General features: G+C 52.6%; 1 protein-coding gene across 2 annotated transcripts in view; it reads left to right on the plus strand.

Moving 5' to 3' along the window:
* The first annotated feature begins 10,869 nt into the window (after nucleotides 1–10,869).
* Nucleotides 10,870–16,152, plus strand: part of ACSS2 (acyl-CoA synthetase short chain family member 2) — a 33,688-nt gene continuing 28,405 nt past the window's right edge. For both annotated transcript variants that reach the window (XM_059827024.1, XM_059827025.1), the window contains exons 1-2: nucleotides 10,870–10,974; nucleotides 11,312–11,507. In XM_059827024.1, coding sequence (XP_059683007.1) covers nucleotides 11,419–11,507 — 89 coding nt within the window. In that variant the 5' untranslated portion in view covers nucleotides 10,870–10,974; nucleotides 11,312–11,418. The remainder of the gene's footprint in view (nucleotides 10,975–11,311; nucleotides 11,508–16,152) is intronic.

Here is a 16,152-nt window from a genome sequence, read left to right on the forward strand (position 1 = left end):
CATCATCTCATCCATCCTCCTCCATTGCCCTCCAGTCTTTGTCTTTCTCTATCCCCTAAATGTCTCTCCATCCCTCCTGTCATCCTTGTCCATCTCCCACTGTCTCCTCATCTCTCCTTTTCTTCCCTCATCTCCATTTCCCCCTCCCTCCTTGTCCTCCACCTGCCATCTAGTCTCTCCTTGTTTTCATCTTTCATTTTGCCCACCTTCTTCATCCTCCTCCACTTCCTACTGTCCCCCATCCTTCCCCATGCCCTAACACTGCCCACTATTTGCCTGTTCCTCCTCATCCTCCACTTCCTACCACCTGCCCAGCCCTCCTCATCCTCCTCCAACCTCTCTTTTCCTCTTCATTGCCCTCCACTTTCCACCATCTCCCATACCTTCTCCCTCATCCTCCATCTCATACCTCTTCTTCCTCCACCTCAGTCTCTAGCTTTCCTGTGAACCTCCACCTCCCATTGTTCCCCATCCTTTTTCATGTTCTTTCACCTCTTGCCCTGTCCCTCCTCATACTCAGCCTCTGGCTATCTCACCATCCCTTGTCATTTGCCTCCCACAGTCTCCCTGTTTCTCCTCAAACTCCTCCACCTCTCCCCATCTCTCCTTATCCTCCAAGTGTCCCACCTACCTCACAGATTTTCCCTCCACCCCTTTCTGACCTCCAACCATCCTCTCTTACCTCCAACCATCCTTCCTTACCTCATACCTCCCTCTCCCACTGTCCTTTCATTCTCCTTCACCTCCTAACTCCGTCCTGACCTCCCATCTTCTCCCAACCTGACCTCTCCCATTCATCCTCTCCTCCAATCTCCCTGTACTCTCTCACTCCCAGCACATCTGACGCCTGCTGTTATTTTCTTTTTCCCTTCCTCCTTCCCCTGCCTTGTATCCCATCCCTTACCAACCCAGGAAAGTTACCACCAGCACAGCCATCCCTGATGCAAGCAGGAAGGGCCCTTACTGTTGGGGATGGGATATGGGGCTAGGTTAGAAGGAGAACCAGCCTCCCACTCCATCCCCACTACTCAAGGCACTTTCATAGTAGAGGTAATGGCCACAGCTTGCAAGGCAGGAAGATTCATGCTGGACATCAGGAAACACTTTTCCCTAGGGCTGGTGCAGCTGGAACTGGTCACTGGGGAAGTGGGAGGATCTCTGCCCTTGGAAGGTTTCACAACTCAGCTAGATAAAGTCACCAATATCCTGTTTTAGCACTAGCAATAACTATTTTGGAACACAGAGCTCGCCCAGAGCCCTCTGGGATCCCCTCAAGTACACGCATCTTTGGGAGACTTCTCCAAGCAGTGGAGGATTTCCAAGAGGGCAAAAAAGGCCAGACATGGCTTTGAATGCAGTGCTTGGGATGCTGCAGGACATGAGGAACTATCCCTGCCACTTGCAGCTGCTCCATGGTGCTCAAGCAAGACCACCCCACGCTACTCAAGCAGAACCATCCCATGCTGCCTGAGCAGGACCACCCCATGCTGCTCAAGCAGGACCATCCCATGCTGCCTGAGCAGGACCAGCCCACACTGCTCAAGCAGGTCACCCTATGCGTCTTGAGCAGGATCACATCAACCTGCTTGAAGCAGGACCACCCCTCACTGCTTGAGCAGGACCATTCCATGCTGCTCCAGCAGAACCACTCCAGGTTGCTTGAGCAGGACCACCCTAGTGCTGCTCCAGCAGAACCATCCCATGCTGCTTGAGCAGCAACACCCCATGCTGCTTGAGCAGGACCTCTCCAGGCTGCTTGAACAGGATTATCCAATGTCGTTTGAACAGAACATTCCCATTTTGCTCAAGCAGGACCACCCCATGTAGCTTGAGCAGGACCACTCCAGGCTGTTCAAGCAGGACTGTCTCAAGCTGCTTGAGTACCATGGGCCAGGCCAAAGTGGCTTCCTGAAAGACTGCCAGATCCCAGCTCAGTGAGCTACCCCTGAGATGACCCCTCAGACCCTAGAGCCAGGGACCCTTGCATCATCTTTATTTTCCTTCCCTCGGGCTGGGCCATGCAGGGACATGGCCATCCCCTTCCAATGACCTTATGGCTGCACTAGGGCACAAGGCTGCTGGCACTGCTGCCAAGGGGACAACAGGTCTTCTCTCCATCCCGAGGGAGCCCCATACCCTGAGGGACCTGCCTGCAGGGCCTGTTCAGAGCATCCCGCATCACTCACGCACAAGGGCCAGCCAGCCTTGCTTGACTGCAGATTTTGCCTTGCAATGTTGGAGGCTCCCAGCCGTCCCATGGAAAGGACCCTGCCCTTTCCAAGGTGATGTGTCTGAGGGACCGTCCCAATGAAATACAGGAAGGGACAGGGCAGCCAGTGTCTTGACGGGGTGGGGGTGACACTTGTAAAGCATTCCTGTTCACATGCCTTCCTGGCTGGTAAATCTGGGGGAGGGTGGAGGGAATTTGCTACCCGTGTTAGAAACTAGCTGAACTTATGTGTCTCCCCAAGCTGGATTTCTTATTCCAAATGTTCAAACTGTTGTATATTGTACTGGGATTTTTACATTGAATTATTGTAGAAAACAAAAATTTAAACCAAGTCTGTTAAAAAATAAACATTAAAAATCTCTATGAAAAAAATAAATAAAAGTTGTCTCCAAGTCCTCTTCTTACAAATGGGTCAGAGAAGTGATGTGTCTCCTTTCCTGTTCCCAGCCCTGCCTACCCCCTGCCACAGCCCCAGGGGGCACCAACTATGGTGAAGATGCAGCTCCTGTGGTTTTGTAACGTCCCAGGCAATGAAGGAAACAGCCCCCATCTCGCAGCATCTGCCTGGCTGCGGAGAGCCTCAGCCCCCGGTGCGAGGCAGCATGGGGTGTTTGTCAGTGGCCCCCTTGGGTCCCCAAAAGTTATGTCCCCCGCCACAGTTGAGGCCAAGGATGAGCAATGCCTGGAGCCCAGTTTTGGGGTCCTGGATACTGCAGACGTGGCTGGGGTGGGACAAGCTGCTGCCTGTCCCTACTGAATGTGGAGGCAGCTCTCAGACGTGTCACCCACTGCCTTTCACCCTGCCTCGTAGTGCTGCAAGGTCCAACAGATTTTCGCAGCAAATGGCCAGTCCCTGGGCCAAATCGCAGCCCTGAGGCCTCAGCAGCTCTGAGGGTTTGGTGCTGGGGATGCATGAGACCACACCACCCTCTGGCGTCAGCACCGACCTCAGCTCCATGCCAGCCCTGTCCCTTTGCTCCCAGGTCTGCCTGGCTACCAGTGCATCCTTGCACCACCCCAAATCCTGCTCACTCAAAGCAGGCCCCATCCTGCTCCCGGACATCCCCAGCATATGGACATCCCCACATGGTGTGGGGCAGGACATGGCCAAGCCAGAAGGACTCAAAGCAAGAGCAAAGCAGACCCGCTTTGTTGGGTGTTGTCATCAGCCTTCACAGTCCCACCAAGCACTGGTGCAGTCCTGCTACCCCCCAAGCTGCCTGAGTGTGGGACATGCTCCTGTGCCCACGTACAAGCCCTCGCCCTTGCCTGGGCTGCACGCCTGAGCGAGGTAGTGGGGTACGGGGCTGGGCAACAGCTTCAGGCCCCCCTGTGCCGGTAGGTAATGGCTTTCTTACTCTTGGGTACCGGAGAAGCATCCCGGTGCAGCTCAGCTCCTGGCTGCTCCAGGCTCTGAGCAGGGCAGAATCAGATGGTGCCAGGGGACAGTGTGGGGACACGCATGCCCAGACCCCATGGCTGGGATGAGACCCAGCAAGGCCAGCCCATGTGCTGCACCATGAGACCTGGCTTCAGCGAATTCATGCCTGGATCCTGCATCACTAATTCATGCCTGGATCTTGCATCACTGGCACTTTGCAGCTTGCATTGCTGGCACCTCAGACACTGAACCACTGCCACCACAGACCCTGCAGTGCTGCCACCTCAGACCCTACTTCACTGGCACTGTGTGCCCTGTGCTGCTGGCACTGGGAGCCCTGCATTGCCAGCATTGCAGACCCCACATCAGTGCCACTGCAGACCCTGCACCACTGGCACTGAGAACTCCGCATTGCTGGAGCTGGGGACCCTGCACGGCTGGCACTGCGGGCCTTGGCACAGCAGACCTGCATGGCTGGCAGCTCATCAGCAGAGGGCACGCCGCTGCCGCCTGCCCGCCCAGGCTGCGTGGGCCTGTGCTGCCCAAGGTGCAGGCAGGAGCCTGTGGGACACGGCTGCTCCACGGGCCACAGTCACCGAGTGCCCCAGAGCTCCAGCTATCACTTAGTGCTCCATAAAACAGGGACAAAAGAAGGCGGCTGCATTTATGGATGTGCAAGGACACTCTCTGAAGCCTGGGGATAGCTATGAAGCCACATGGGGAAGCCAGTTATTAAACCCCAACCTCCTCTAATGTGCCGCTGATGAAGGCACCATCTCTCCTGAGCCTGGTTTCCTTTCCTCTGCAGCATGGGCCTCCGACAAATCTCTTACCAACCTGGCCCCCTCTTCCAGAATGAAAATAGCAGCAGCTGGCAGAGCCCAAGTAAACAAATGAGCCGCTGTGAGAGGAGAGTGCATCTTTATAAGGTTAATTGGCCCCATCTAGGAGACAGACAGACATTTTCTTGTGGCTAGATCGCTCAAAAAGCTCAGGCAAACAGCACTAACATGTCTCCTGGGTTTGATTTATAACCCTGATTGCATTACTAGCTCATCTACATGTAAAATGATTATGAATATATTGTCTGTACTCTGCAGAGGGCTAAATTACCAGGCTCTGATATTCATCAGCTACTCTTGGAAGCTTTAAAACAGCCTGAAATTCAGAGGTCTCTCTCACAGTGACAGCAGAGGTAGGAATGAAACAGTTTGGGCTTGATCCTTGTGTTCAGCACAGCCTGGTCTATTTTAACACCCTGATACCCTGATAACTGGGAGCAGGCGGCTGGAGGGGAGGGAGGCTGCTTGAGCCAAAGGGCTGTGGAGCCGGTATGTGCTGGAACTCAGAGCCGTATTGGTATCGAGCAGTTACATTTACAAACAAAGGAGCTGATAACTCCCAGCAGGACTGAAAGGCTGTTATCATGGTGCTGATTAAAATTTCCTCTGCAGCCGAGGCAGGGGAGGAGTGTCATCAGTGGGGAGACGTGTCTGATCCGGTGTTTAACCCTGTTGCGGCTATGTGCTGATTCATTCAGCACAAGTGAAGGGCTGCCCAGCCTGGCCATGTGCTGAAAATTAGCATAGAAAACCCCAGCAGGAAGATCCACAGCCCGGTCACATCGTCCCACCCCCTCTCCTCTGGCTTACTATGGCCTCCCTGTTCCCAGGATGCTGCTCTGGAGATCCACACTGTTTGAGTCCACAAACTACCATCACGCGTGGGAGAAGGGGGATGCCAGCAGCGTAGCCCAAGAGTGGTCATGGTGCTGCACAGTGCCTTCCCTTCTGCCCCTGCAAGGCACGTTTGAGCCTGCAGCACCAGCCGTGCCAGCCTCGAGCTCTCTGCTAGCAGTCCCGCTGCTCGCTTGTCATGTCATCTGCTGTGCAAGGACCAGCACAGGTACCTGCCAGGGGCATGAGCACCACAGGTCCATTTTAATGTAGCTAACCTTGAGCACATCCCTTTGCCAGCACTGGCTGGGCCATAAGCTGCCCTTGCTGTCAGATATCCACCCTGCTCCTTCTCTCACGCCTGCCCAGGAGTATTTGCTGGTGTTACTTGGGATTCCTTCCAGATCCTTTGCTCTTTTATTCTGCCCCTTGATTCCCTGCCCCTGCAGTCACTTATAGTTCAAGAAAACTTTCCCTTCCCACTGCAGGTTATTCTGACAAAGCCTCCCACTGCTTCTGGCGTACTCGTGAAAGGTCTAAGCTTGTTTGTGCTGTGACATGTTCACCGGGGGTTGGGTCCATACTAAAAAGGTGTCTTCTCTGATTACCATCACTGACAGCCGTATCACCAAGCTGCTGAACCTGCCTGGCCAGACCTGTTACAGCCTCGTCAGGCCCAGGTCCAGGCTGCCCTGTCCAGGAGATGCTCTGGGATGAGTGGACGGGCAGTGGGAGAGGAGGTGCCTTGCTGTCCTCCTCCATGCAAGCACATGGGCCTCAGCCATCACGCTGACCTCGGTGTGGCTCAGACACTTCTGTGCCTTCCTGGGTTGCTTCCTCCACTGCTGTGGATTGCAATCTTCCTGCTGCATCCTGCACACCCAAATTTTGGTGAAGAAGAAAAGCCATTCAGCTGCAGAAAAGCCCCTTCCACAGGTTTCTCTCAGAGCTGATGCCAGAAGCAGCTGACCCTGAGAGCACCAAAAGCTGACCCAAATCAACCTCTACATAAAGCTCCCTCTCAGCAGAGCCTCATCCCAGGCAAAATGGGTACCCTCTCCCCATGCACAGCCTGGTGACCCAGACGTGTGCTCCCGTGGGAGGGCTGTGCCACAGCACGCCTGAGATGTGTCTCAGCAAGGTGCCTGTGGTGGCAGAGATGGTAAGGAGCGTGGGGAGACCCTTCGAGGTGCATTGGCAGCATGCTCTCGGCGGGGCATGGGGGTTTTAACCACTCCTAACTCACATCATAGATTTATCAGCAAGCAGATTTTAGAGTGGAAGGGAGTCTGGATCAAGTAAGCAGGGTGAGGGGAGGGCAGCTGGAGGGAGGAGAGGTCTGCTTTTTTCAAATTACCACATATTTAGTATGCTCAGTTATTTGCATGAACAGAGATGTGATTCCCACCCATTTTTTGGCAATAAGGCCAGTCAGAAGGGAATGCCCTGCGACCCCGTTTGGAGCCCTCCGGGTGAGCAAGTTGGCTGTTCTACTGGAGCACTGCTTTGTCCAAATTAACACAGGTTTTACATGCAAGGCTGCCTCCTGCTCAGCTTGTCGTGCAGAAGGCCTGAGACACATGAACCATTTCTGATTTTCCAGTTTCTTTCCCCTACCCTCAGCATCTCTAGGACTGAGGTCTTGCATGTCAGGGAAGGTGCGGTGAAGAGTCCCACCACAACTGCTGAGCTGTGGGTGCTGCCCTAGAAAGGCTGTTTCCGGAGTACCCCAAGCAGACAGTGTGAGCTTGGGGTACTCTAGAAACTCCCACCAGATAACCTGGCCAGTATCTTTTTTTTTTTCCTCTCTCATTCTACAAGGGACCTTAATATACATCAATGTGTCCCCTTTACGTGCTTTTATACCTTTACAGAAAGAGGAAATGAAGGGCCCAAAGTGCAGCTGATTTTCCAGGGCTGCCTGGTGAGTCAGGAGGAGAGCTGGCAGCTGAACCCGGAGCAGACTCTGCAGCATCCAGCCCCACCATGCACCAGCTCCCAGATCCATCCAGCCCAGCTGGATGCAAGCTGCCCTGAGGTGGAGGGAACTGGGCTAGCAAAGCACGGTCACACAGCAGGAGCCCTTTTCGTAGAGCCTATAAAATCACTGAAGGGAGGCCTGGACATGTCCATATTTCAGCTGTAGACCACTGTAATGAAAGTTTGAGAAGGGCTGTGTTTGTGCCATTGTGGGGGGGGGGGGTCTGACTGATGGTACCGTGTGGTTTGCAGCCCTGTACACGGGCACTTTGAGGGTTCCCAGAGTCCTGCAATGGGAGAAAGCATGGGAAAATGCATCTGGGAGGCTATTCTGAGTTTTCCTCTTTGCAGGTGTGTTGTCAGAGATGATGCGATTGCTCCCCGTCAGTCAGGCAGTTTCCTGGGCCACAGCTGCAGACAGCTGAAGCACAACAACAAAATCCCCCACCCCTGGCAGCCTATACTGGGCTATGCTGGACAGAGGATAGCTGGCAGGCTGCTGGGACATGGTGCTGCCCCAGCCTTGCTGCTCGGTATGTCCTGCCCACAGGAGGCAACAGTTGCTGGAGAGAAATCATGCTGTCACTGAGCCTGGTGGAGAATTTCAGCTGGACAAATCACTGAAAGCAAAAGGGCAATGAGAAGGAAACCAAAGGGTGCCTCCCAGATCTGCAAACCACGTCTTTGTTGGCAATGAGACACTCGTCCTGTGACAGGGAGCGCAATGAAGCACTTTCCCAGCAGTGGGGTGAACTACAGGCCCCTGCCTATCATGGGGGGGAACAGAAGGTTTGCTAGCGAGCTGCTAAGCCCTGCCTGTAAATGCAAAATCCTTGAGATGGAGGCTGCTAAAACGAAGGGTTGGCAACTCGTAATAGAAAATGTTCAGTGTGAGGTGGCTTCTGAAGGACTTTAGAAGTGCTGGGTTGGTCCCCCTTTGCCGGAGAGGATCAGTGCACTTTCCAGTTGGGGTTGTTAAACAATGTGCCACGTGTACCCCAAAACTCATGGGGCTGTGCCTGGACTACGACTCCAAAGGGAGTGCTGGAGGAATGCAAATCCCATAGCTCCTGGGGAGCGTCAAAACTACCCATGCCAGAGAGCCCAGGCTGCAGGGCCAAACTGACTTTTTGTTCACAAACATCTTTTTGTAACAGGGAAATTGGAGGAGGGAAACACCTTGCAGGGTTTGGCTGTATCCATACTGCATCTGCCCATGGAGCAAGCCTGGGCTCGGAGCCTGGTGGTCCCAGGCTAAAACTCCAACAGGGAATGTGCTAAAATTGGGTATCTGGACAGATGTGGATTTGTTTTGGAGACTTTGCTTACATCCATGTGATTTACTAGTAGAGATTGAGTCCTTGCACCCTAAGATCTAACTATTCCTTCCTGTAATTTTTTGGTTAATAATGAAATGCATAATATGGGGCCACACTGCAGCTTCCCAGGACAGTGATTTCATAGCATATGGCTAAGGAAGATTTGTTACATATGCTACAGTGCGGTATGGGGGTGGCTGACCTATTTGGGGTGTAAAGCCTGCTGAGGTCATGTTGGAGAGGTGTAGAGAGCATCTTTGGAGTGATGCTGCCCGCAGAATACAGCCCATGAAGGGACATATCATCTGAACTACTCCTGGGTTTCACCTTGGAGGAAACCAGCTGTGTCCTCCCAAATGGAGTCACAGAAGAAACTTGGCCCTCAAGCAGTGTGGGCAGCCAGCAGACTAACACCAGAGCAGGGAGCTGCAGCATAGATGTGTCCTTCAAAACTAGGGAGCATCCTTAATAGAAAATACACCCCAGCACCAGCCACTTTTGATGTAGAAGAACTGTTTCTGGCCTCTTTGCTGATGGGAACATGGCATGGAGTGGCAGATGATGTTCACCAGGCCACAGGTCCGCATCTCCTGCAGCGTACAGCAAAGCAATGCTCCCAGGGAGTGCATTAAACCATGGAAAACACCAAGGATCCTGGAATAGGCTGTTCCTGCTCACTGACACTAGGCCACTGCTCCCCCGCTTGAGGAATACTGTGCCAAGTTCAAGGTTATGGACTTTTCTCTTTTGAGTGCTCCTTGGCCCCAGCCCAAACTACCACAAAAATTGCCTACGGCTCCAGAGCAAGTGGCTCCCTGGGCACAGCGGAGCTTCGTTCGAAGGGGTGATATTCCCCAGTGCAGAACAGACATTTAAGGTTTCAGCAGCCTACATAAGCAATGCCATTGGGGCAGCCCTGCTCAGCGCAAGAGATGTTAAGGATTGAGCTGAGAATGGGTCTGCTGCAGGAGGCACCAATGTAGCCAGCTCCTGCCTCTAAGACCAGAGACTCCTGGCATCACGTTGGTCCCTTGAGAGATCCCAGGACCAACCTCCTGCTCTGACAGGGCTGGTTGCTTGGGGTTTGTCCGGCTGAGTCTTGGCTATCTCCAAGGGACGAGACCCCACTGCCACTATGGGCCCTTGTTCCAGCATTTGACTGTCCTCTTGGTGAAGAAAATTGTTTAATTTCTCACTAACTACACAAGACCTGTAACATTTTTCGGGGAGGGTAAGGCGCTCGGTGAACTGACGTGGCTCACTGTACTCACCCCGCCAGTCAGTGGTGGGGAAGTGGAGTGTCTTGAACACAAAATTAAGGTTATTTTCTGCAGGGAGCCAGGCACTGAGCATGGCCATGGCCTCTGGGCCTGTTTCGGGGCTGGGGAAGGAGGATCTCATCGATAGCTCCCTGGGCTGTTCCCCTGCGCTTGGCAAAGTGGCAGGGACTCTCCCTGAGGGGACATTGCTCATTGGGGGACTCTGCTGACAAGGGAGACACGGCTGATGGGACAGCACTGTTAATGGGGGAACACTGCTGGCATGGGGGGACATGGCTGATGATGGGGGGACAGGGACTGACAAGGGGAGACCAGTGACGGAGGGGACATGGCCGATGGGGAGACACACTAATGCGGGGGACATGGCTGACAGCAGGACACCACTGACAAGGGGAGACTCCACTAATGGAGGTGGCATGGCTGACAGGAGGGGACACCAGTGACAGAGTGGACAGGGCTGACAAGCAGGTCATGGCTGACAGGGGGAGGCACCACTAATGGGCGTGACAGATGTGATACGGCTGAGGAGGAACACCACTGACATGGCTGACAGGGGGACACCACTGACAGAGGGGACACGGCTGACAGAGGGGACACGGCTGACAGGGGAACACCACTGGCGGGGTGGGCAGGACTGACAGGGGGGACATGGCGGGTGGGGAGAAACATGGCTGACAGGGGGGTCATGGCTGACAGGGGGGTCATGGCTGACAGGGCTGACAGGACGGCACCGCTGACACGCCGCCCCACAGCCGGGTGCTGGCGCGCCCCGGCCTGCCCGGGCCCGCTCCGGCCCCGGGGCTGCCTGCCGGGCTCAGCGGCCCCCGCAGCGGCGGGCGGGCCGGCTCTGGCGCTCCGGGGCGGTGCTGCCCCTCGCCGCCGTGAGGGCGGGCCGCCGCCTCCGCCGTCCCCGCCCCCGGCTCCGCGCCGCTTTGAAGCGGGCTCGGCGGTCGCCCGCCCGCCCAGAGCCGCCGGCGCCCCGCCATGGTGCAGCCTGAGGAGCAGGCCCGGCTGTACCGGCCGCGGCCCGAGCTGCTGCCCGCGGCGCACGTCCCCTCGCTGCCCCACTACGAGCGCCTCTACCAGCGCTCCGTGGAGGAGCCGCACGGTGAGCGCCGCCGGCGGGAGCCCCCTCCCTGCCCGCTCTGCCCCCCGGGAGAGGGCCGCGGCGGGGCGGGGGAGGCCGGGCGGCGGGGGAGCGGTCCCCGCAAGGCGCCGCCGGTTCCTCCGGGGGCTGCTCGCAGGCGGGGGCCGAGCGGGGCCGGGGGTGCCGGGCGGGCGGGAGGGGCGGCTGGGCTGCCGTGGCGTTGGGGCCGCTGGGCCGCGGCCACCCCCCCACGCGTGGGGTGCAGGAGTGTGGGGGCTGCCCCTCTCGTTCCTTCAAGCGTTGTCTTCCTTCTCCGTGCCTGTTTCTGGGTCATGAGCTCCGGCCGTTGTCTTTTCAGAATTTTGGGGTGACATTGCTAAGGAGTTTTACTGGAAGAGCCAGCACACGGGCCCCTTTCTCAAGTACAACTTCGATGTGACGAAGGGGAAGATCTTCATTGAGTGGATGAAAGGGGCCACCACCAACATTTGCTACAACCTCCTGGACAGAAATGTCAATGAGAAGAAACTTGGGGACAAAATTGCTTTTTACTGGTAAATTTCTGGTTTTATTATGGTATAGAGCGTGTGCAAGTATAGTGCCAAAGTGTATAAATGGTGTTGATTTCTGCTGAGGTCAATTAAAACATGGTTAAAACCTGAGAGGCTTTAATCTTTACCTAGGTACAGCAGGTGTTTGCTTTCCGTGAGTTTGCGAAGAGCTGTGCAGTGGAGCTGCTCTGCCCATCCGGGATGCGCTGAAGTGGCCCGGCGCAGTAGCGAGGAGCTTTTGACTTCCAGCTCTGCCTTTGCAGTTGTACCTGCTAAAAGCTAAGAGCAGGCAGACGGTATTGAGGCAGGTGCCACAGTTCCCTTGTGAAGTAGGTAGATGCAGGTAGAGACATGGGATGAGGAACAGCTAACATCTAAAGCTAAAAGCAAATTAACCCCAGATCTCCTGTTTTCATGTTTTGTGGGCCTGCCAAGTTTCTACTTCTGTGGCAGAAAGGTTCTTCTAAAACCTTATATATTGACTCCTTGCACTTAAATGTGGATAATGCCATAGCACTCTCAAAGGCTGGCTTCTCTATGCTACTTTTGGGCGGAAAAGTTAACTTCCAGTCCTATCTGAAGTATGTTTGTATTTTTACCAGAGTAGTTACTAGTGTTAAAAGCCACATGAAACTTGAAATTTTCATATTGATGCAAACCAGGTTTCACCAGTGATGTCCAAGATCCAAAGCTAATGCTCCCCTGCAGAACTGGCTCAGCTGGCACCACAGCTGTGACCCCGAACTGAGAACTGTGCCTTGCCCACCCGTGCTGTTTCCCTTGAAATAGCATGCGTTTATGTTGCATGGGTGTGACTCTGTGTGGCAGTACAGAAGCAAAATTAAACGTACGGCTCGTTAGAATGCACTAACTTGTTGGGTTATGGTGAGTCCCTTCAGCAGAGCAGCTGGAGAAATCTTGCTGTCATTGCAATAAAAATACCAGATAGTCTAACGATGAGCAACTGTGCTGCTCTAAGTGATTTTCTGCAGCTGAATAGTGTCCCCCTGCCATGTGTGGCTGGCATAAAGGTGATTAGGGGCTACCCTGCTACAGAAAGGAACATGTTTACACCAGTGTAGTTCTGGCTGTGACTGTAAAATTGGGCTCATGCTAGAGTTTCTATGCATACATCTACTGCTTCAGTAAAAGAATTACAGTTACCACATAGCAAATAATCATATTGATAAGACACAGGTGAAATGGTGGAAAGTATTTACTTCCCTGCTAGTTAAGTCCATTCTGTTGCTCACTTAGATGTAAAATGACTGCAGCTTCTGAATGAAAACTCCTTTGTAAACTCATTCAGGTAAAGGTGTGCCAGCAAACAAAGCCATTTGGCAGGCCAGGGCTGGCAGCTGTGCTGGGGTTTATGGAGGGAGTGGATGCATTGTTCTTCTTGCATGTAAATCTTTGGGTGACAGGCAGCAGCCTACAGCTTAAATTTGGTCTTGATGAAGATTTTTAGTTAGTTATTCCGGCAGCCTTTGGGGGGGTATTTGTGATGCTGAGCAAAACTTGCAGTGGATATTAAAATGGTGGGTGTCTGTCAGTCATGGTGTTCACAGTGCTGAAAAATAACATGTTTCTTCCTCCTTAGCAGACAGTTTTCCCTGACTATTTTGGGAAAAACTCTCCTAGTGTGGCTCTGTCACAGGTGACCTGGCACTGAGGTGTCTGGAGCTGTCAGCTGGGAATGTTGGTGGGAGGGATGGAAGAGGCATGCTGAACATGACGTGTGCGGTACTGACCTGCGAGCTTGTGGCACTGAGGTCTTGGGGAAGCAGAGCTAAGGGTTGCAGCTTGAAAAATTACTCTTCTAGAAGCGTGCACATGCCTCTCGGGGCACATGCTTTTCTTCAATAACAAAGTGTTAATTGCTGTCTTGTCCTTTCACATTTTGTGTTTTAACACTATTGAACAAGCCTGCTTTCCTAGAACACTTGAGACTTGTCACACTGTGTGAAAAGTCAAAAAAGAAATGAGAACCTCTGAAAGCCAAAGAGGATTCCTAGGAAAAACTTGGATATTTTAAATACCTTGGCCAGTTGGTTGCCTCTGAGAACGGCTGCAGTTTGCTAGATGGCAAAAGGTGCTGAGATCATGCCAAGGTGTCAGTGACTGTGTGGCTCTGAGAGCTTTGAAAAGATACAAGATCATGGTCTTTGCTTTCAGAGAGAAGAAATTAGGGAAGAAGTGAATAATATTTCCAGGCATTACTGAGTGTCTCTGAGACGAGATGGGTCCTGACAAAACTCAGAGCTGCTGTGTACTTCTGGCTGTGGCTGTCTCGAGTTTTGCATGGACTGGGAGGAACTGAGGCGGTTCATCCGGATCTATTATGGCCAACCTGCTCTGAAGGTTCCTGTATCACTGGTGGTCCAGGACTGCCCAAATCTGCTCCGCTCAGAGTGTCGAATCCCAAGCCACGTGGGACCACTATTTCAGCACAAAGGGCAGTACATGGGATTGCTTCATGCTGCAGAACTTGTACATAGGTGATGTTTACTGTTGCATTATCATCCTCTTGGTGCTGTTAGGACTATGTAGTTCAAAGTGACCATCCTGAGTTGGTAGGAAACACATGTGTTTTCCCTGTTGCCTGTTTCACTATGATATCCCTTGCTGTCTGTGAACATGACAAGTATTTCTGTGCCTGCTGCTTTTGATTCCTCTTTCTCTGTTTGGCATTGCTGATGTGGCCTAAAAAGGAACAGAAGCTCCAGGAAATGTTTCTGATATAGTGCTGCTCTCAGAAGTGAAATCTCTTTCATAATTCTGTGGAAAGGCTGAAGTCAACGCTGTGGTTACTGTACAGGTAGATACCTACACTGGTTTTCGTGGCAAAATGCACTGGACAAACTAGCTGGGACACTGAGGGTGCTTGCAGGGGACTTGAAGCAGTGCTGAGGGCTTCATCTGTGGTGGGTAGCATTAATTGGAACAGGAGTACGGTATGCCTTGACTGTGCTGTAGGCATACCTGTGTCACATGGACAAACCCGTAGTTCTGTGCTGAAGTGCCTGGTAATAATCTCATATAAACATCAGCCTGGGCAGCTTTTGGAGGTAAAAGTATAACCAGGTAGGAATTCAAAAAGCAAAACACTTATTACAAAACTCTTTCTAATTAGACCGTGGGATGTGAAGGTACTTGGATGAAGCCTCTTCTCTATGTAACCTGTGCATAGCTGGAGCACTGAGTTCTTGCCTTTGTTTCTCAAACCAGTACAGTGCAGCTGCAGTACTGGTGGTGCCTAATGGGGACCAGGGGGCAGGAGGTAGAGCTCAGCACACTGTCTTTAGCCTCCCTGTAGCCTAGGTGTGTGGGCTTAGCAGGGTGCTGCTGGCTTCTGCCAGCTTTGGAAGAGCGTATCAGTTTTCTACTTTTGTATGCTTGCATATGAAATAACACGTCTAGAAAGGAGAAACAAAGAGCAAAGGCGGCCAGAGCTTACTGGAGCTTTGTTTAAACAAAAGAATAACTGCCTATCGTTCCCACTCTGGGCCTAGAACAAACATGACATGCAACAAGAAAATGGAGAAGGTGGTGGTTTTGTGTTTTGTTGTGTTTGTTTTTTTAAATGTAATAAAGGATGTAGGGGCTTGTAGCTGTGAGATTTCTTCCAATAAATCTTTCTGTAAGGAAAAAACCAACAACTATAGAGCATGCTAAAAAAAAAAAAGTCCAGATCACTTCTGGAGGTTTTTATTAAGAAACTGGAAATAGTTTCTGGACAGCAGCCTTCCAGAGAGGATACAGATTGTCAAACACTGGTTTGGTCTGAATGTGCTGCTGGTGCCAAATAAGACAAGACCACACCGTGCGGGTTCCTGGGGCCCCTGCAGGCTGCTGGTGTGCCTCGATCTGGGGGCTGTCCCTCGCCATGGAGTGCTTTGTTCTGGGATGGCACATCTGAGAGTCGAGAATGAAGCCAGGTGAAACTGTGTTGCAGTTGTATTTCTGCTGTAAAGGTCTGGACCTCTTCTGTTTGCAGAAATAATCTGGCCTTAAACTGCTGAGAACAAAGTGCTTGGTCTCCATAATGCAGATCAGCACTGTGTTTTGTTTTTCTCTTTAGATACCTTTGCTGGTATCAGTCTTCCATTACTGTCATACGCACAGATGCTGTGACTGAGGACGCTGGCTGTTAACATCAAGACTTTCAGAAGTGCTTAATTGTAGCCAGCTTCTACATGATGCACTCAGCTCTGCTACTCCCACTGGCTTCAGGACTTTGGAGTGTCCTGTGCCAAACTGACTCCAAACCAAAGAAACTGATTTCTTTGGTAACTGCCTGGATGACTTGTCACGCTTCCAGTGATGCAGCCTCTTTCAACACTGTTCTGGTAGTGAAAGCACATCCCTAAATAACACAGTTTGTTTAAAGAACAGAAATTCACCACTGGGAAGGTTGCATTTACTGGCACACATTTGCAGGCAGATGCCTGCAGCCTGCTGAGAGCAGTCAAAGCTATGTTGCACGTGCTACCAAACAGCCATACCCAATGCTGCTGTCCCCCTGTTACTACTGTGGAGGGATTACTTCCATAGGGGAATCCGAGTAAGCTCTACAGCAGTGAGAAGCATTATGGAAAAGTTACCATGTGTTTGGTTTATGCTCACAGCACTACCAGGCTCAGCACAG

This window comes from Gavia stellata, chromosome 20 (assembly GCF_030936135.1).
Source record: "Gavia stellata isolate bGavSte3 chromosome 20, bGavSte3.hap2, whole genome shotgun sequence".
Lineage (NCBI taxonomy): Eukaryota > Metazoa > Chordata > Aves > Gaviiformes > Gaviidae > Gavia > Gavia stellata.